General features: G+C 39.6%; 1 protein-coding gene across 2 annotated transcripts in view; it reads left to right on the top strand.

Annotated features, from left to right (window-relative positions):
• Window positions 1–18,962, top strand: part of GLUD1 (glutamate dehydrogenase 1) — a 32,592-nt gene extending 13,630 nt beyond the window's left edge. Inside the window, exons 2-14 of one of the 2 annotated variants that reach the window (XR_013995023.1) lie at window positions 17–97; window positions 632–687; window positions 1,409–1,472; window positions 4,457–4,551; window positions 8,765–8,944; window positions 9,683–9,820; window positions 10,031–10,168; window positions 10,530–10,610; window positions 11,547–11,670; window positions 12,476–12,567; window positions 16,677–16,739; window positions 17,569–17,795; window positions 17,982–18,962. Coding sequence is in view for 1 of the 2 variants with exons in the window: in XM_081075036.1 (XP_080931162.1) it covers window positions 17–97; window positions 632–687; window positions 1,409–1,472; window positions 4,457–4,551; window positions 8,765–8,944; window positions 9,683–9,820; window positions 10,031–10,168; window positions 10,530–10,610; window positions 11,547–11,670; window positions 12,476–12,567; window positions 16,677–16,739; window positions 17,569–17,688 (1,232 nt within the window). In the remaining variant the exon portion in view is untranslated. Of the gene's footprint in view, window positions 1–16; window positions 98–631; window positions 688–1,408; window positions 1,473–4,456; window positions 4,552–8,764; window positions 8,945–9,682; window positions 9,821–10,030; window positions 10,169–10,529; window positions 10,611–11,546; window positions 11,671–12,475; window positions 12,568–16,676; window positions 16,740–17,568 lie in introns of both variants that reach the window. The other variant, XM_081075036.1, reaches the window with a different exon arrangement.
• Window positions 18,963–20,477: the final 1,515 nt, after the last annotated feature.

The raw sequence follows: 20,477 nt of genomic DNA, 5'->3' as shown, positions 1-20,477 counted from the left end.
TTTTAACCACCGCCAGGTATCCGTTACAGCACTGATGTGAGTGTAGATGAAGTAAAGGCTTTGGCCTCTCTGATGACCTACAAGTGTGCAGTGGTTGGTAAGTGATTTCCTTTGTTACTACCTAATAAGAACTCTTTGGGGAAATATGTTTACATACAAGATTACTGTTAAGATATTAGAGAAATAGATTGTAGCAGAACTGATTTTTTTTTAAGTTGCAGTTTAAGGCTTACATCATTTTTTAATTAGACTTAAGATTTAGTCTTTTTTTAAATGGGGAACTTTTTATAGCAACTAATTGGATTTTCTTTAAGTGAAGATCTTTGTTTAAAGCCCTTTCCATACTCTGTAAGACCAAAGTATAGAAGAAAAATAAATATGCTGTTCCCTTTTATAAGTAATAAAGCATACTGATTAAACATGCATTGTAACTTGCCTGGGTTTATAACTGCTATTCACTAGAATTTTAAAGTACAGCATTTTAAAAGAGGTTAATATGGGTTGATTGATTGAATTTTCTGAAATTAAAACTTAAAACATCATACATTTTTGTAATGTTGTGTAGTGCTTTCTTCCTTCTTAATTTCGTTACCCTTTATATGGAATAACAACTTTCAGCCGTCTATTACAGATGTGCCATTTGGGGGTGCCAAAGCTGGTGTTAAGATCAATCCTAAGAACTATACTGTAAGTATCAAAGTTACATTTGCACACAGTGCATTTACAAAGGACTTGAAATTACTAGGTCTCTATTGCTTTTAAAAGGAATGGAAAAACAAGTAAATAATTAACTCATTGAGCGTTTGCCATATAAAAGGTCACCTGCTTAACATGTTCTTTTTCATTTTCGTACTTGGTGAAAAGGTAATTAATACCTCCATATTCTTAGGCACTTAATCCACGTTTATAATTACTATAATCTGAGATTTTTATATCAGGATCTCAAGATTCTGGTGACAATTATCTTAACTGATCTGGTAAAAAAAATCTTACTATTTATGCTATCGGTTCCGAGATCATTAAAGCTAGTTATTACTATGTTTTACAGTACCAAAGTAACATCTGTACACATATATAATAAACATGGTGTTGTTCTTTTAAAAATTCACCATTTAAATGAAAATATAACGTAAGGATTGCTCAGAACGTCTTATAGTATTACAAAGCACAGGAACAAGGTTTTGAGCCCTAGTTCTACTCAGTTGTTTACATAACCTAATTTCTGATCTCTCATTTTCTTACCATTGAAATGGGAGCGCCTGCTTGATGAGCTGTTCTGAGAAGAACAAGAAGATATATTAAAAGTTCTATAACTAGAAAAGATGATGCAACTATTAGTTATCTCCACAAGGGGCTTTTCTATCAAAATTGTTTCCATTGTTTTTGTTTTCTCTTTTTTTCTTTACAGGATAATGAATTGGAAAAGATCACAAGGAGGTTCACCATGGAGCTGGCGAAGAAGGGCTTTATTGGTATGTGTTGCCATGAAGGTTTCCACGTGGAGTGGGAACATCTAAAAATTGTCTTAATTTGAACTCCTGCTTTTATCTGTACATGCATGGATTGAGTTGCCCTTTTTATTGAAAAGCTGGGTTCTGTGATAAACATGGTGAAATACCTGGGCCTATTTATGACACATCTCTAAAAGAAAAGTTCAGGTTCCCAGTATTCAGTGTGGACACCAGGAGAAGTCACTTCTATCTCTCCTCCTTGTGCATATCGTGTTTCCCCGAAAATGAGACCTAGCCGGACAATCAGCTCTAATGCATCTTTGGAACAAAAATTAATATGAGACCCGGTCTTTTTTTTTTTTTTTTTTTAATTTTATTGGGGAAGGGGAACAGGACTTTTTTTTATTGGGGAACAGTGTATGCTTCCAGGTCTTTTTCCAAGTCAAGTTGTTGTCCTTTCCATCTTAGCTGTGGAGGGCACAGCTCAGCTCCAGGTCCAGTTGCCTTTGTTGGTTGCAGGGGGCGCAGCCCATCATCCCTGCGGGAGTCAAGGAGTCGAACCAGCAACCTTGTGGTTGAGAGCCCACTGGCCCATGTGGCAGTCTTCGGCATTAGGAGTATGGAGCGCCAACTGGCTGAGCCACCGGGCCAGCCCCTACCCGGTCTTATTTTACTATAAGACCAGGTTTTATGTAACATAACATAATTAATATAATATAAAATACCAAGTGGGTCTTATATTAATTTTTGCTCCAAGAGATGCATTAGAACTGATGGTCCGACTATTTTTGGTCTTATTTTCAGGGAAACAGGGTAGTAAAGGCTTTTGATCTCCCTAACAGCATTGCACAACCTCTACTGTGACTTCTAGAAAGACTAAAGCCATACTTTCAGGAGCTAAATAATACCTGTATTATAAACATTTTTTAATGTATAAAAAGCAGTTTTACAACAGTAATCCTGTTGTTCTGATAGCAGTGAGAAATCTGATCCCTTTTAGAACTGGAGGCTTAAACAGGCCTGTCTCCAAAGCAGCGGGCACAGGCAGGGAGGTGGGGGTGCCTCTTGCTGGTGACTCCCTCTGCCATCACCAGCTTGTTTGGGGTTCCCTAAAATTCACTGTTTGTTACTAGAGCTTTTGCCAAACTGACTAAATTTCTGAAGGCACTGATCTTCATTTGCTTGACGTTTTTATGTCACACTAATTAATTATCTGTGTCATATGTTCTTTTCGTGAGATAGGAATATTTTCTGTGATGTTATTAATTAACCTTTAATTTTCAAACACTGAGTCTTTCTGTCTTTTCTTGTTCGAGAAGTAGTCTGATGTTTTAATAAAATAAACCAAATTATTTATTACAGTATTTGCCCTTTCAATTTAGTTAAACCAAAGAAGGCTAATATAAAAAAGATAAGCTACTTTTTCTCTTTTCCGGCCCATGTTTTTCTTCCCCAGTATTCCCCCCACTATTGATAAGTTCCTATGAACTTAAGATATCCTTATTTTGAAATTTCTCCGCCTTTTAGGAAATAAAGCATGAAATGAATAAACTAATACAGAAATAAGTGTAGGTGACACTAGAACTTACTAGATTTGGCTTATCTTACGTAATTTCAAAGGCATTTGGATTCTTGGCATACCTTCTCTTTCTCCGCACCCTGTGGAATTGAACTATTGATGAATTGACTATCTCCTTCACAGGAATGCCTTCTAATCCTGAAATTTGTGAATTGAAGTCATATTCAACCAACTGATAGCCTACATAAATTTTTATACTGTATTTCCTCTTAGCCTAAATCTCAAAAGTATTTAATAGTCTTGAGTGGTTTCAGACTTTATTCAGTTGTATTTATCGCCCATATCCAGAGTATGTTCAGCTTAATTTTCTCTATCTTGACAAGTGCTTTATAGTTCCAAAAGTTAAAAAGTGATTCATTGCAACAGGGAAAGTTTAAATAGTAGCAATTTGATTTCTTTGCTTCTGTGCAAAAGCCTCATTAACTCACAATGCAACCAAACTGACCTGTGGACCCAGAAAACGGAGGTCAGAGGATTTCTTTCTCTCCCTCCAGGGCACAGAACTGGTCCTGGGCTAAACTTTGGAATTGATGTCCTTTCTCTATTATTTTTTTGGCTTCCTTTTCTACAGAGAATTTCAGATTGCAATTTTAACCTGAGTCTGAGTCCTGGCCCTGTCACGTTGTATGAGTTTAGGATCAGTTTTTCTATGTCTTTAAAAAAAAAATAAAAGTCAGCTGGGATGTTGATAGGGTTTGCACTGAATCTGCAGACCAATTTATAGAGTATTGGGGTCTTACCCATGTTAACTCTTCCAATCCATGACTGCTGGATGTCTTTCCACTTGTTTACATCCTTAATTTCTTTCAATGATGTTTTGTCGTTTTCAGTATACAAGTCTTACACTACTTTTCAAAGTTTATTCGTAAGTGTTTTATCCTTTTTGATGCTGTTCTAAGGGATTCTGGCCTGCAGAATTTTTGTGAGGTTTTTGATATCAGAATAAGACTAATAGAATATCTAATAGAATGAGTTGTGACGTGTTCTTACCTCTTCTGTGATTTTTTTTTTTTTTAAGTTGTGAAAGGTCGACATTAATTCCACTGTGAGTTTAGCTATCCCCTTTCTAAAGTGGTTAAGTTTACAACCATTTACTTTGTAAATTTTTGTAAAAAGTTCCCTAGCAATAACCGATGTCTCCACTCTTTCCATCCCCCTGTATCTCCATACACCAAAATTACCCCTTCAGCTCTATCTCTGTGCTCATGTTTTGTTAAAGCAGTGATTTCTTTTAGACAGTTTTTCATCTTATTTATATACTGTTAGAGGGTTGGGTGATGACAGTTCAACTTTCCTCAGGGTAATTACCTAAGGGTATTTTGAAAAGGATAGACTTTCAGACCTGTTCTCTGTGGGGTATTTAGAATTTATGTGTAATTCAGGAATTGAGAAAAACACGTGCAGTGACCTTTCCCTGTGCCCGCAGGTCCTGGCATTGATGTGCCTGCCCCAGACATGAGCACGGGCGAGCGGGAGATGTCCTGGATTGCCGACACCTATGCTAGCACCATAGGGCACTATGTGAGTATCCTCTAGAGGCCTCGGGGCTTCGTTTGCTCTCTAAGAAATAACAGTTTGTGTTATATGTGAAACTAGAAAACTCAGTGGGTGTTTCTCAACCCCTTTAATCACATCTTGATTTGCATCTTATTTTACTTCTGTCTGTATTCTTAAACCATAAATTTAGTAGACATGGATTGAGCTTTTTCTTACATGCCACCCTATCCTGGCTGCTGAGATGGGACCCTCAAAGAGGGATCACCTACTAGGGCAAGACACTAGTAAGGAAATAAAGAAGTATTCAGTTCTGACTTTTCCCTTAAGCGCTTTCACTTAAAGAGAGATTAAGGCACGTAAGCAAATAAGTTATGGTGACAGTGTCGTACAAGGGTGGAGAGTTACGGTTTCTGAAAGAAGGCTTCCTTGAGGAGGTATTTGGAGTAGGCCTTGAAAATGGGTAGAATTTGAACATACGGAGATTGGGATGTAGGAGGAGAAACAGGAGAGCTCAGGTTGTCTGGAGGTAAAGCATATTTTACAATGTTACAGAAGTATGAAGAGGAAAGTGGACGAGGACAAAGATATCAAGCCCTTGTGTTTTGTAGTACTTGCTGGTCCGAGGGGAGCCTTTGGTGCTGACCGTTCCTCAGGGGAGAGTGGGTTGGAGGCAGTGTTGGCTGCACCGGAACAAAGAGATAACGTCCACATAGTGTCAGCACCTGTCCTCCTAGCCCGGGAGCCACAGGGGCAGAGACAGACTCAGCAAGACTGGATTGGATGTGTGAGATCAAAGAGAAGGAGGGTGTGGAGGCACGGGGAACCAGAAGGACTTGATGTGAGGGACAGGAAGAAGTGGGGCTTCTGGTCTGCCCTGTGAAGATGAGCAGACACCAACGAGGGGAAGGGCGGCGCAAGTGTTAGAGGCAGAAGGAGGCATCTGGGTAACGCGCGTCATGTACAGAAGAGGCGAACTTGAGGGACTGAGGGAAGACCGCAGGAGCCCAAGTGGAGAGCGAGAGAATAGGGCGGAAGAGAGGCCAGCAGAGGAGGGTCAGACCAGGTTATCGCTCTGTAGGTGACAGGACTTTGGCCTTTGTTTTGAAAACAGAGGGAAGCCATTGCAGCGCACTGGTTGTGAGCAGGTGTGTGACACAGCAAAGTGTGCTTTTTCAGCTTCACTGTGTGCGGCACAGAATGGGATTGTAGGCAGTGGCCTACAGGGAGCCCAGAACGAGAGGTGATGTTAGACTGCCCTAGCATTGGAGAGAAATGGACAGATTGAAGAGCAATTTAGGTAAAGAAAGCAGTCAGTTTTTTAAAAATGAAAAGCACTGAGGACTCCATGTTGTGGATGTTGACGGGGCAGCGGATTCTGAAAAGAAACCAATTCAGCAACTGGTTTGTCTGTGGACTGGTGAGATGGGAACCAGACTTCAGGGGTGTGTTGAGAAAGGGAAGTACGGCATAAAGAGTAGCCTCCACTTAAGAAAAATGCACCAGAGAAGGCAACTTGAAAGATGGCTATAGTTCAAGTGAAAAGATTTTTGTTGTTGGTTGGCTTTAGGCCACAGATTCATTAGTGCAAGAGAGAGATGATGTAAGAGAAATGTGGGATGGTAGGTGTAGTAAAGTCTTCCAAGGAAATAAAGGCCTGGTGAATTTTCCTTTCAAGGGCTCTAGTGGAAAGATCAGCCTTGGAAAAGAGGAAGGCTATTTCTTCCTCTGAGACAGAGGGAGGGAGGAAGGGGCTGCAGCCTCTCTGGTGTAGGAGCGTAGAGATCAGTCTCATTTCCTGAGGGGTACAGTCTGTAGTGGGGAGCATGGGCAGACAACCTGGATTCTGGAACTGCCTCCTTCATGCACCAGCTCCGTGACCTGTGGTAATTGCCTTGAGTGCTCTGTGCCTCGGTTTCCTTATGTGTAAAATGACAGTAATAATAGTACATACTTCACGAGACAGTCATGAGGATTAAATGAATAATAACAATGCACTTAGAACAGTACCCAGGCCTTGGTAAGCACCCAAGATATAAATATTTATAAATACCACATCAGGTCAATTGCACAAATATCCTGAAATACAAAAGAGCAATATAAGACACTTCAAAGAATTTTGTTTGGTTGTTTTCCATGTCATCTTTTTATGTTACATGAGCTCTGGGTATGGTCTTTCATTATTTTTGTTCTTTTTTAAGCAAGACACTAGATCGAATAGTACAAAGTAGTAGGCAATATATTGTCATTTGTAGCTCATTCCCATTGGTGACAGCAAAAGAACGTTTTGCGAGGCACTGCCAGCTAAAACCTTGGACTATACTGGTAGACTTTTCCTTTGAATGATGGGAAATTCAAAATCAGGACCTAAGGTAAGGAAGCCATAGTTTTTGTTACTTATTTCCAGACATGAACCTAAACAACGCAGGTCCTGTTGTCTGGCCCCACCTGGAATAGCCAGTGTTGGAGGGAGAGTGAGTGCATTCTCCTCCCTGGGCTTCCGGGACAATTAGGTATGCTCAGGCGCTGGCAGCTGGCTCCATGCCTGACCTCGGACAAGACTGCTAGAAGCTCCAGCATTTGCATTTCCACTGTTTAAAAGCACTTGGCACTGGGTTTGCCATTCTGTATTTATAATGGTTCATTATTCGTGAAAGAAAACTGTGGGAAAACTACTAATTCTGTAAATCACTCTACTAGACTGCTTTTTTCCTACTTGCTTTTATTCTTTTTTTGGTAATTATATGAGTAATAACAATTCTAAGTTCTCTCTGTAAAAAGTACTTAAACAATACAGACAAAGACAGTCACTTTCTAACTCAGCTAGGACATACGGTGGCGGGTAGGGGATAAGATGTGAAGTAAGCACTTTATCTTGTTTCACATGGGTAGCAAATTGCCTTAATAAGTTATGAAATAGTCCGTACTCTAGCCACTGATGTAAAATGCTTTCCTCATTTTATATTGATTTCCTATGTATAACAGGACTGTCTAGTTTCTCCTGTCCCACTAATCAACTTGTCTATTCTGCACTGTTTGCTACAGTTTATAATATGTGTAATGCCTTGGAACGGAAACCCTCCCAAGCCCTTTCTTCTTTTTCCTAATTATACTTGTTTTTGAACAAGAATCTCTGCACATCAGTTCAGAGTATAGAAAGGTGGTGGTGAAAACTTACTTCCCCACCCACTTCACTTTCCCAAGTTAACCGCTGGTACCAGAGGTTCTCTACTCACAGAAGGTGTGGGCCTCTGTGTCTCACCCCCCAAATGATACCGTACTAAACAGACAAAAAAAATGAATTCCTAGAAGTAGTTTCTGGGTTAATGGGTATTTTTATTTTGGTAGATATTCCAAATTTCCCTGACAACCCGTAATTATTTTGTTGTCTTTTTTTTCCCTTGAGTATTTACTGTTACCCACTTTTTTAGGTGAACTTGAGTATTTTCTTTTAAAGTTCTTTTTTATTATTATTAAAATGTATTGGGGGTGACCGTGGTTATTAGTAAAATTACATAGATTTTGAGTGTACAATTCTGTAATACATCATCTATATATTGTGTTCACCGCCCAGAGTCCTCCTCCCAAAAAACAATGGTTAGATGCCCCTAAGTAAGTGGCAATGCCTTAACCGCATGCGTATTATTAGGCCTGAGGGCCTCTTCCATCCTTGTCTAGAGGAGTGCGAACATTCTCTCCTTTCTTACAACACTTAAAAGTTCTTTTTAAAAAGTAGCATTTTATTGAATTTATAGATTAGTTTCACAGAAGGCTATCTTTACAACATTGAGTCTTCCCATTTGAGAGCACCACAATGCCTATTCCTATCTTAAGCTCTGTTTTTGTGACATGCTCACCTTATAGTAGATTTCAAGACACCTAAGGAAGGATAGAGTGCACCTTGACTTAGTAGGGCTTAAATATTTGTTGAAGGAATAATAGTTCTAAGCTAAACTATCTGTGCTTTTGTGACACTGTTATTTGTACTTACCTGATGTTAAATTCCTAAACACCCTGTTTCTCCCATCGGAAAATATAGTCTCTTTTTTTCTAGGAAAAGAAATCTGAAAAAGTGAGGCATGTCCCTACTGATGAAAGTGTACATTAAATACACGCACTTTTAATGAGCATATTTTAGTTAAATGAGAATGTGTTTTGGCTTTAATCTTTCCTTGTATTTGGTTCATCATAGAAATTGTCCTTGACATTTCATCTTTGAAGTTTTGTCTTTCTTTTGCAGGATATTAACGCCCATGCCTGTGTCACTGGTAAACCCATCAGTCAGGGTGGAATCCACGGAAGGATCTCTGCTACTGGCCGGGGAGTTTTCCACGGGATTGAAAACTTCATCAATGAAGCTTCCTACATGAGCATTTTAGGAATGACACCAGGGTTTGGAGATAAAACATTTGTTGTTCAGGTAAAAATTTTTGTTTAATTCTTAAAGGAAAACTGGTATACATAAAGTAACTTTTTAAATGTTTTTAGATTTGTAATTTTAAAATTTGATTCTTTTGAATCTCTTAAGTTTTAGAATGGTTGTTTTCAGAGTATTATATCCTTAATTGTTTGAACTTGGTAAAATTCATGTGACTAGAACCGATTTGGGTATCTCTCAGATACATACGAAACTACCAGCAACTTCTTTTGGTCAATATTTATATTAAAAGTGTATCCAGAAGGGGATGTCTGTTAAACTATTAGGGGCATACATAAAGGTTTGCACAGTGATCCAAATTTCAAAGAATTGACATGGTATGTGATGATTTTACTTAGAGAAATTTAAATTGAGTGCTATTTTAAAATGGAATTCATACTCCTCCCGTTTAATGACTTCACCTTTCTATGACCATTGCACATCTGGACTGACCTGGGGGTATGGGTGACAGCACTGCCGTTTCTTTATAACCAACATGGCTTTACCTAACTAAACTTCTTCAGGACTCATTATTACAGAGAACAAAGGGTTGACTTCCACATTCTTAAACATAGAAAATTTATTGTTGAAGAGAAGCCATTTATCCCATTGTTTCTTTTGGCAAAAGGATTTTGAGAATTACTTCTAACAGAATGTCAGATGTATTGGTCAGAATATGACTCTTACAATCTATCTGTGCTAAGAGTTTGGCTTTATGTCATGTGTAATTATTCTATACAGGGTTTTGGTAATGTGGGCCTGCACTCTATGAGATACTTGCATCGCTTTGGTGCTAAATGTGTTGGTGTTGGTGAATCTGATGGGAGCATATGGAATCCAGATGGTATTGACCCAAAGGAACTGGAAGACTACAAATTGGTATGTTAATCTAATAGCTGAACAGCTTGACTGCTCTGAATAGTGTAAAGTGAAAATAAGTCTTATTGAAACCTATTCAACATTGCTTATTTTTTAAAATGTGACTCGAAGAGCTTTAAAGATAACTGAGTTTTCATATCATAGGCACTAAACATAATAAGCATTTAAGCTCTGGTATAGTTGTTCATTCTGATTTTCAATCAATTGCAGCAACATGGATCAATCCTGGGCTTCCCCAAGGCAAAGCTTTATGAAGGCAACATCCTGGAGGCTGAATGTGACATACTGATCCCTGCTGCCAGCGAGAAGCAGCTGACCAAGTCCAATGCACCCAGAATCAAAGCCAGGGTGAGGGCAGAATGAAGACTGGGTTCAGCATTACCAATGTGGTTAACAGCTTTATTGGGACATAATACACATACCATACAATTCACCTAAGTGTACAATCTAAAAGCTTTTAGTATATTCACAGAGTTGTATAACTATCACCATGGGTTTCCTCTTAAACCAAACTTCCAAAAAATAGTTATGGAAATTGAAAGGTGAAGAATAGTTTTATGTACTTTATATAGAGCGAAATAACTTATTAATTTCATTTAAACTGGAATTATACTTGTCGCCACAACTCCCAGCCCATATGTGCACATCTGCGCTCAGTGGAGAGGATTTAGTGGTGTTATTGGCATTTCTATATTTTCCTGACTTAAAGATCATTGCTGAGGGCGCCAATGGACCGACGACTCCAGAAGCTGACAAGATTTTCCTGGAGAGGAACATTATGGTTATTCCAGTAAGTCATCTGTGTTTGCCAGTTTTATATGTACTTGGAATTATAATTGTCTTCTGGAAGAAATTGGGAGGCGTGGGTTTTGTTAGTTTCCCAAGCTGTAGTGAATTCTTCATCTTTATTTTGTGTTTAAGAAAATAAAGTAGAAGCATGGTTAGTATAATAAGCCAGTCAGTTTTCACTTTAGCCTGAACATTTTCATTTCAACTACAAGCTATTTCTTGAATGTGTATTTAATATATTTAGCCTTAAGAACCCAATTATATAAATGGAGATTGTGCTAGAAATACTATTCTAACTTAAAGATTATTTTATGATTCCTAACCTTATGCTTTTCAAACGTCCCTGCTACTTTACTCAGAAAGCTGATATGAGGAATATGTGTTAGGTTTTTTAGTGAATAAGCATGGGATCTATACCAAAAGGTTACTGGAAATTGGAAGTTAGTGTGGACTTGTTATGCATTTTGAAGAACCCTCTTTGCTGAAAGCACTTAAAAAATTAAGTTTACCCAAAATAGACTGCCTTTAGGTGGTCAGAGAGGGAACACCATTCTTCTGGTGCAACACCCTATGGACAATCCAATCCAGTGGTTAATTGGCAAGCAATTTTGTCTGAAAACTTTATTGGTGGAGAAGAGGGTCTAACCAAAGTTGATCAAATGCTTGATTAATAAACCAAGAATTTGTTATATTCTAAATATTTTATAATTTATTATAAATCAAAAAATAAATTTTGTTTCCAAATGGGAAAAAAACCTCAGATGGATTGGGAAGAGGGGCTGTTAAATTTAAGTGTGGCATTCCTGATACTGTCTAAGACATGTTTGGGAAGTTTGACGCTTAATCTGCTTTGATATTAAAATTGAGCTCTTAGGATTATTGTAAGCTTTTATTGAAACCATTGTCTTCTCGTTTCCTGTTGCCTTTTTGTATATAGGATCTCTACTTGAATGCTGGAGGAGTGACGGTATCTTACTTTGAGTGGCTGAAGAACCTAAATCATGTCAGCTATGGCCGTTTGACCTTCAAATATGAAAGGGATTCTAACTACCACTTGCTCAGTAAGTTCTGGTGATCTTGTTCTCCAAAAATAATCTTTTGGGCCAGTTAGGAGGCTGGAAAAAGCTTGCACTTATGAGGACTAGTTTCCTTTTCGTAATTGTAAAGAATTTAAATTAAGTTCAGAACAGAAAACTATATTATCCTATCTTATGAGTCTTAGACCATAAATCTACAATTTCTTTATGGGTAATATATTAGCTCTCTCAAATATATTTTCATATTCAAATGTGTGTTCTGTGATGCAATGTTCCCAGAACATAACCTACAAGTTACTAATAGAAAGAGAATCATTTTAAACCGGGAACTCTTATTGATACGCATCCATTTCTACCTCTGCTTGCTCTTAATAAAGACCTATTTAGTGTCGAGAATGTTTCCAGTCTTCTAATGAGAATACTGTTTTTCTCTGACTAGAGTAGGCTCCAGAGTTAACAGTAGAATTTTCATCAAGCTGAAATAAGACCAAGACCTCCAACTGAGCTTCTCTACTCAGACCACTCAGATTTGGGTGAAGTGATCCATCTATTTCCGTTTCTTTTTCCCTCAGCATTTTCTTTTTTTTAAGAGCCAAGGAAAAACCCTGGTAGTGGGTGTTATGGAAACAGAGCAGTGACCTAAATTCACTGGCCAAGTGCTGTATTCTTTTTTAACTGTGTTTTAAATGATTAACTCTTTGGTGTCATGAGTGTCAAAGGTTTCTAAAACTCTGTTAGTCTTTGGGTTGTGGATATAGTTTGGGACGACTTTTGGTTGTACTTTATTTTTTTTCTACTAGCAATGTCTTCATCTCTTGTCTTCTCATAGTGTCTGTTCAAGAAAGTTTGGAAAGAAAATTTGGAAAGCACGGTGGAACTATCCCTGTTGTGCCCACAGCAGAGTTCCAAGATAGGATATCGGTGAGTGTGCTTGTGACAGAGTTGGTATTTTACACACACTGCCTGCTCTCTTTAGACTAAGGTCAAGTAGATTGAGTTCACAGGTTGTAATCACCCTGACAGTAATTACATGACTTGGGTGTGTTTTTATACCTCCCTCTTTCATTACGTTCTAAAAATGGAGTAAGAATCCTAATTTAAAACAAATAACTAATAGTTCTGCTTTTGGTACTTTCTCAATACAGGTGACTCAACAAGTGATTCAAATGTAATTGCAAAGAATTGTTATGTATTTTAACTCTTTAAGCTTCAGAGAAATAAAAATAAATTAAATAGATTAGAACTAGATGAAAATTTGGAATTGCTATATAGATACAAATAAAACAGTTAAAGAAAACATTAGAAAAGGTGTTTTATGTGAATTAGCTATTGACAGGCCATATAAATAGTACGTACGCATCACACAGAGAACTTCTTCACCATTAAATGGCAGAAGACATGAAAAACGAAATCAGAAGAAATAGGCCCCCCAAAAAAATGTTTAACCTTTCAGTTAAAGAAACACAAATTAAATAAGTTTTCTTTAATGTATTCAACTAGCAAGAACAATTTATGGAGCTTATAGTACTCTGTGTCTGTGGTGAAGCAGCTGTACCCTTATTCTGATAGTAATGCAGATTAGTGCAGCTCTTTGGAAAAACTGAAGCCTTAGTAAAGGGTTTCTGAAGCCTTTTGACATTATAATAACATCCCCTCTGGGAATTTATCCGAAGAAAATAATTCTAAAGGAGAGGAATGGCTCCATCCATCATGATGTCACTGGAACTGCTTGCAGTCAGTCAGTTTTTAAAATGAGGTTTGACAGTCATATATGTATGTGTATATGTATATATGTGTGTGGGAGGGGGAGGAAAATGACTAAGTTATAATATATCTTATGAAATGAAATAGTCAGTCAGTCATGAAAAATAAAGGCTATTGAAACCTGGGGAAACGTTAAGGGTTTTATGTTGAAGAAGATGCTTTTGCCACACTAGGTACTAACTGTTCCCCTAAATGAGCCTCCTTCTTTCCTAGAGCCATGTCTCTGTTAGCTCTGGCCCCTCTGTCAAATGCCAGGCCCTGTCCCTGCTTAGGCGTCACCACATCTCTGGCCTTCCCTGAAAGTCCCCTCTGCGTGCCAGAATCCTGCGCATCCTTCCTTCACGAGTAACCACTGGGCCTCGGCAGGACTGCTCTGCTCTTCTGTAGGCCTCTAGCTCCTCCTTGTGGTCACCCCATGTCCTAGCACCTGCCTGGCATGCAGCAGTCACTCAGATGATGGGAGAAACCTGGAGAGGCAATACGGAGAGAAGACAGCCAGTTAGTTAGGAAGACAGCTGTGATGACATTCTTTTTTATCCTTTTTAAATAATCTTCTCCCAATGTATTGGTCTCTCAAGTTTCAAATGCTTTTGTTGCTTCTAATTTTAGACTTTAGTGCCATTTCTCACCTCTTTCTGACTTGCCTATTACTTACAGGAGTCTTGTAATGAAGTGTCAGTTGGAAAACCAGTTTTTTCCATCTGCTTTCTAATATTGTCGCCCTCCCTAGCCATGCTCTGGCCCTGCCAAGGGCGATACAGGTATCGCTTGCCCTACCGTCTTCACTGTTCCTCATCACCCTCCAATGTCCGTAGTTCTCTCCTTATCTGACTTCAGTTCCATGCCTCATTATTACAGTGGCTCCCGCTCTTGTTTGCATCATCATATAAACCCTGATGACACCCAAATCTCCACCCGCTCCGTGCCTGCACCCCTGTACCTGGAGGGGAGGCACATTGACTGTTCAGATCCTGACCACTAACCTCAAGTAGGTTCTCAGGTCCCAGCAATTATACTGCTTTTCCCTGATCCATTATTTTCTCATTCTTCTGGTTGATTGTATCATATTTTCTCCTCTCTACTGTGTTCCAGATCATCGCCTGGTATATTTTCACAGAGAAAATTGAAGTAGTCAGAGAACTTCCATTTGTACCCAGCCCCTAGTATCTGTATGTCTTGTGTCATCTCTCCTTGTTCCAGTGCAACTCTCCGCTTCCTTCTAAGCCCAAGTCTTGTTCTAGGCATTGGAGGGCCTATTTCCACCCTCTCAAATGCCCTGCTCCTGCCAGTCTTCCCCCTCTCTTCTGCAGCTCAGTCCTCCTTCTGTTCAATCTTTTCTATCAATGTACCAAATGCTGTCGTAAAAACATACAAATCTTCATCCCACTTCCCCTTCCATTTTTATTCCCCATACAGCAAACTTCCTTAAGAGTTGTATATATTCTGCTTCCAGTTCTTCCATACTCGAAACCTACTCTTATGCCCATCACTCCGCCAAATCTTTCATTCTTATCCAGTGACATTGGCATCACCGAATCCTGTCAGCAACTGTTGTCACAGTGATCACTCCCCCCCTGAAATCTTCTCTTACTTTTCAGGAAAACCACGTTGTCCTGGTTTTTGTGCTACTTCACTAGCCATTCCTTCTCGTTGCCTTGTGCTCATCCTGTCAGCTCTCCTCCAGCTTACCATAGAAAGACCTTGGTCCCTGGACCAGTTCTCTGTATGAATTCAAAATGGTGGTGATCTCACTCAGCCTCTTCCCACTAGAATATAAACTCCATGAGAACAGGATTCTCATTGTTTTGTTTTCTGCTGTGTCTTCACTGTGTAGAAGAGTGCCTGGCACCTAGTAGGTACTCAATAAATGTTTGGTGGACGAATGAATGAATGAGCAAAGAAACAGCAGTATTCACCTGTAAAGCAAGTTTTTTTTTCCTCTTCCCAATTTAGTGGAACAAAACAAAGTTTAACCCAAATGTTTCTTAGTTGATACAAATGTTATGGAAATGTGCTTTCTTAATTGAATAAAGTATTAATTGGCTGAAGTTCAACACAGATAATTTTTGTTGGTGACCCATTTTTTAAGTTTTTATGTGGCATATCAGGATATGTGTTTGATAGCTATGTATCATATTAGGAGTGGTAGTGGTAGTTAATGTTCCTAAAATTTTTTCCCTTTCTTCCGTCTCCCCACACACACACACTCCGGTTCAAGCCATTTTTTCTCAGTCTAGTTGTGTAGGACACAGCTCCCTGGCCCATGCTGGTGTTATGAGCCTTGCGCTCCCCCGGACTGAGGCAGTCAGTTGCGGCCGTCAGCCACTCACGGCAGCTCTCACCGGCTGCCGGCCACTCATGGCAGCACAGCACTCAGCAGCCCACGGCCGCTCACACCAACCTCCGGCTGCTCACGGCAGCCCAGCTCCAGGGAGAGCTGTTGTTCACAATCTTAGCTATAGAGGACGCAGCTCACTGGCCCATGTGGGAATCGAACCGGTGACCTCAGCGTTAGGAGCACTGCACTCCAACTGCCTGAGCCACCAGGCCAGCCCTGTGTTCCTAAAATTTTAGAAAGTGTTCCAAAACACAAATTAGAGGAATCTATTGAAAGAAATTGACTATCGAGAATACATTGAGATAACTGGCTTGGGAAAGAAATGAGCTGATTGGTGGTTGAGGTACCTGAGTTATATCCCAGCTCTAAAAATAGCTATTTGTAAACTTGGCCAACTTCTCTAGACCAGTTTCCTCATTGGTAGAATTAAGGGGGTTATTTAATTCTGATAATGTTCGTCCAGCTTTAAAAGTTGGTGGCACTGCTGAGTACATTCAGGATTCTACCCCAGAGCTGTTATTGGAGATGCCCAGATGCCTTTCTGTGCTTGTGTCGTGTCCCTGTTCTGGGGAATGGCAGTGAGTGCGCTGTGACCAGAACGCTATAACGTGTGGCGGAGTGTGACTGCATGTCAGATGGGTGGCTGGTGCTGATCTCACTACTTGCTTTCATGTTTCTTGGTTTGTACTTTTCTGTGTTGTTTTACCATTATCTTATGAGTATTTGTTTGCTGTCAAATATAATGAAAACTAAATTGTGATTAAAATGCAACCACTTAACTATGTATCAAGATATTGTACAGAAATTGCATATATCTTTACAATCCTGGCTATATATTGACTTAAGAATTCTTCGCTCACATAGGTGCAGTGAAACATGTGTTTGTGTCGTTTTATTAAGTTTGTTTTTTGGTTTTTTTTCCTCATAGGGGGCATCTGAGAAAGACATCGTGCACTCTGGCTTAGCCTACACTATGGAGCGCTCTGCCAGGGTACGTGTGCACGTGCTGTTTGCATCTCAGCTGTCATCTCAGCCGCCAGATCGTGTGCGCAGGCGTAGCGCTCGGAAACAGCCATTTGTTTACCTGTTGCTCACTTACGTGCAGCAAACTTCATGCTTTTTTAGTCTTAAATGATGAGCAGTGTTTTGTGGGTTTTCAATCTGTTTATAGGCTTATGGGAATAAATAATAGTAGCAAGTTAGGAAAGAGTGATGTTTAGCTAAAAATCAAATAGTCAGCCAAATTGGATTACAGCTCAGGGCATCACTCCATTGTATCTACAGGAAGCTGCTTCACTATGGAATTTGGTATAAGTAAAAGGCTTTTTGACCACTTGGCTCTAAGTTGAAATAGCATAAACATGTTAAAGAAGAAGGTAGTGTTTGTTGTTCATTTTTTATTGGGATATAATTGAGATACCATAAATTCATCCTTTAAAAGTATATAATTTAGCAGCCTTAAGTATATTCACAGGGCTGTGTAGCCATCACCACTAACTCCAGACCATTTTCATCACCCCATTCTTAGTTCTTTTAAATTATCACAAAGTATCAAATGAACTGGCTCCAGATAACAGGATGTCTAAAGGGCAGAGAGACAGCTCACATCTTACTGCTGCCTAGACAGTGGTTTCTTGAATTCTAGAGAAATAGTCCTTCCTGGCTAGAGGTTACTCTACTGCCTGAGTAGTTTTCTTTTGGCTGCCCAAGTCCTGCACTGAAATGGTGACAGGTAACTTGTATCAGATTCATCTGTGCCTGTGTGTTTGTGGCCTGTAAGCTTGAGTTGGTGGTCTTCACTGTTCTCACCTTCATTTCAGCAAATCATGCGCACGGCCATGAAGTATAACCTGGGGTTGGACCTGAGAACAGCTGCCTACGTCAACGCCATTGAGAAAGTCTTCAAGGTGTACAACGAAGCTGGTGTGACCTTCACATAGACGGATTGTAGCTGACTTCTTCACTGCCCTCTTCACCTCTTCATCTGTAGCCCTATCATCACAAGTTTACGTGTAACCACAGAAATCCTTCTCTCATGACTTCATAGGTAATGGACGCCATTCTCAACAAGTCAATCCAAATCAGTCCCTTAAAAAAAGGAAATTAAGGTTAGGGAATCCTGTACAAAGATGATGAGTGTGAAAGTAGCAATGACCGATGCCACAGAGCTATTGGGTACTTTGCCTTTAAATCAAACATCTCTTCTGTCTGGCCGTGCTGCCTTGCTCCCCAGCTGCGCCCCCAGCAGTCAGAGCTGAGGCCGGGAGAGGACCTGCTGGCCAGGCACAGTCGCTTACTGCTTCAGCTCTGGACAAGTCTGAGACGGGCCATAACTGACACGCTTCAAAAGCAGGGTGTGGCATTTTCAGAAGGTGGCATGGACCTCAAGTGAGTTATTGGTATTTTATATCAGCAAAAGAACTCAATTTTACAGATTGCAAACAAAAATAAAAGCTATTTCTCTTTACACATTTTATTCTTTTAGAATAAAATAAGTACATGCTGCTGTAATAAAATTGCCTTTAATCACTCAGTAAGCCTAACCTTGACTCAAGCAGTGAATGCCTATAAACATAATGAATGAAAAAAGCTAGTATTTTTATAACAAAACAGTATCATTTATAGCTTATCAATAGTATATTGTTGTCCCGCAAAACAAAAAGCCCACTGGAGAGTTAAGTTACCTTCATACATATCATTCAGTAGCACATGATGGAGGCTATTTTTGTTAAGACTGACTTGAAATTTACTAACCACAATTATGACAAATAGTCCAAAGAATACTATAACCTCATTATCATGTTAATTAATTGGTCTTCTCTTTTGAAAATCTATTGTGTTGACTGATTAAACAGTAATTCACGTAGAGTCCCAGAAAAACCCACGTGGCTCCCTCTGGAGTCTGGCTGGCGGCTCTGAGCTTTGCCGAGGGCCCGGCTCGCCCTGACTGTGTCCTCTTCAGAGGCCTGTCATTCTACACGCAGCTTCCTTACAGTGGCCTGAAAACAACCTGGGGTGGAGTGTTGTGTTTGGGAGTTATTTTGCCAGGGCCTTTTGAAGTAGTGTCCCAATGAAGTGCTAGATATTATTTATGTAAGAATGAGCTTTTTTCTTTTTTTAACAATAACATCCTTTCAGAAATTTCTAACTACTTTGTAACTGCATGACTTAACCTGGTGATAAAAGCAGTTATTAAAAGTCTACCTTTTCCAAAGTTTGTTTCTTTTCTGTGTCTTTATATTTAATAGTGTCTCTTTTAGTAGATGACAATACAGTTGGGTTTCTGAGATTTTTGAAACAACCACCTGTATAACATTACTTTCCTCTATATTGTGAGCTGCCCACATTTTATTCTTGAGTTATTTTATTTCATTCTATTGAACAACATCAATGTCTATTCTTATGGAAGAGTTTCTAGTGCTTAAAGCTAATGTACTGAAGTAATTTTTCGTGCCTTTTTTAATAAAGGGAGGTTTCATTGACTAGGGTTTGTTTTTAATCGTTTAGCCACAGAATATATCAATTTAAGACCGAATACTAACTGGAATCAGCAGAACTGGATTCTAGACCTGATTCCACCAGTTACTTAGCTACCAAATCTGGAGCATAACTTCCAGCTGGGTTGTTTTGTCCTGATTCTGCCTCCATGGCTCCGAGCATCACAGTAGACGAGCCAGCCCCAGGACAGTGAGACCCTCCTGAGATGCTCGTGTCTGCTTGCAGTCTAGGTGGAGCAGTTAAGTGTTTGTGGGGGAAGGGATAGGAAAATAAGTTCCAGAATATTTGGAACAATACTGGCTGGTGCAGGAGTCTTAGGTCCTGTGAAAGCAGGATAAGAAGTCTTAGTTTTGGACTTTGGAGTATTTATAGTGATTTTTCTAAAGATTTGATTAAAGATGTGCGTTATTGACAGTAATGTTAAAAAAACTGCTATTGTCCATATAGCTGTATAAAGACAACATAGCACTAGTATCAACTTTGGTTCCTGGAACTTTGAGTTAGAAAGTTCTGGTCAGTTTAACTGTTGCCTCATGAACTTCTACACTAAAATGTGTTATACTCTTATAAAGTTTAGGGAAATTAGAAAGGAAAGCTCGATTTTTTAATCAGTGTTGGCACTCAATTACTAGGATTGGTGATTTACTTTAAAAAAAAAAAAAAAAAGCCTGGAATCTTAACTCACAAGCTTTAAGTAAATTCCCTAAACATTCCTGGCAAGCTTTCTCAGCCCTGCTATGCATTAAGGCAGTCAAAGCATGGCACATGAAGTATGCAATTTCTGTGAACTTTGCACAGAAACCTGCAAAAGAATCTTTTTTTTCTTTGTAACACAGGTATTATAATTTTAACATTTTGGGGTTTTTTTTCCCACAAATGTATTGGCTTCTTTGTGTTTGTTTTTGTTTTGTTTTTTCCCCTTCTTCCGCCTCCCCACCACCACCCGCCCCCCACTCCGGTTCAAGCCATTGTTTCTCAGTCTAGTTGTGTAGGACACAGTTCCCTGGCCCATGCTGGTATTATGAGCCTGGCACCGACCATCAGTCGGCCACTCCCAGCAGCTCACGATGGCAGCCCATGGCAGCTCACACTGGCAGCCGGCCACTCATAGCAGCACTCAGCAGCCCACGGAAGTTCATGCCAACCTCCGGCTGCTCACAGCAGCACAGCTCCAGGGAGAACTGTTGTTCACAATCTTAGCTGTAGAGGGCACAGCTCCCTGGCCCATGTG

Source organism: Rhinolophus hipposideros (genome assembly GCF_964194185.1).
Source record: "Rhinolophus hipposideros genome assembly, chromosome: 15".
Lineage (NCBI taxonomy): Eukaryota > Metazoa > Chordata > Mammalia > Chiroptera > Rhinolophidae > Rhinolophus > Rhinolophus hipposideros.
The sequence above is the reverse complement of the archived record's forward strand: the minus strand, read 5'-3'. Positions and strand labels throughout refer to the sequence as shown.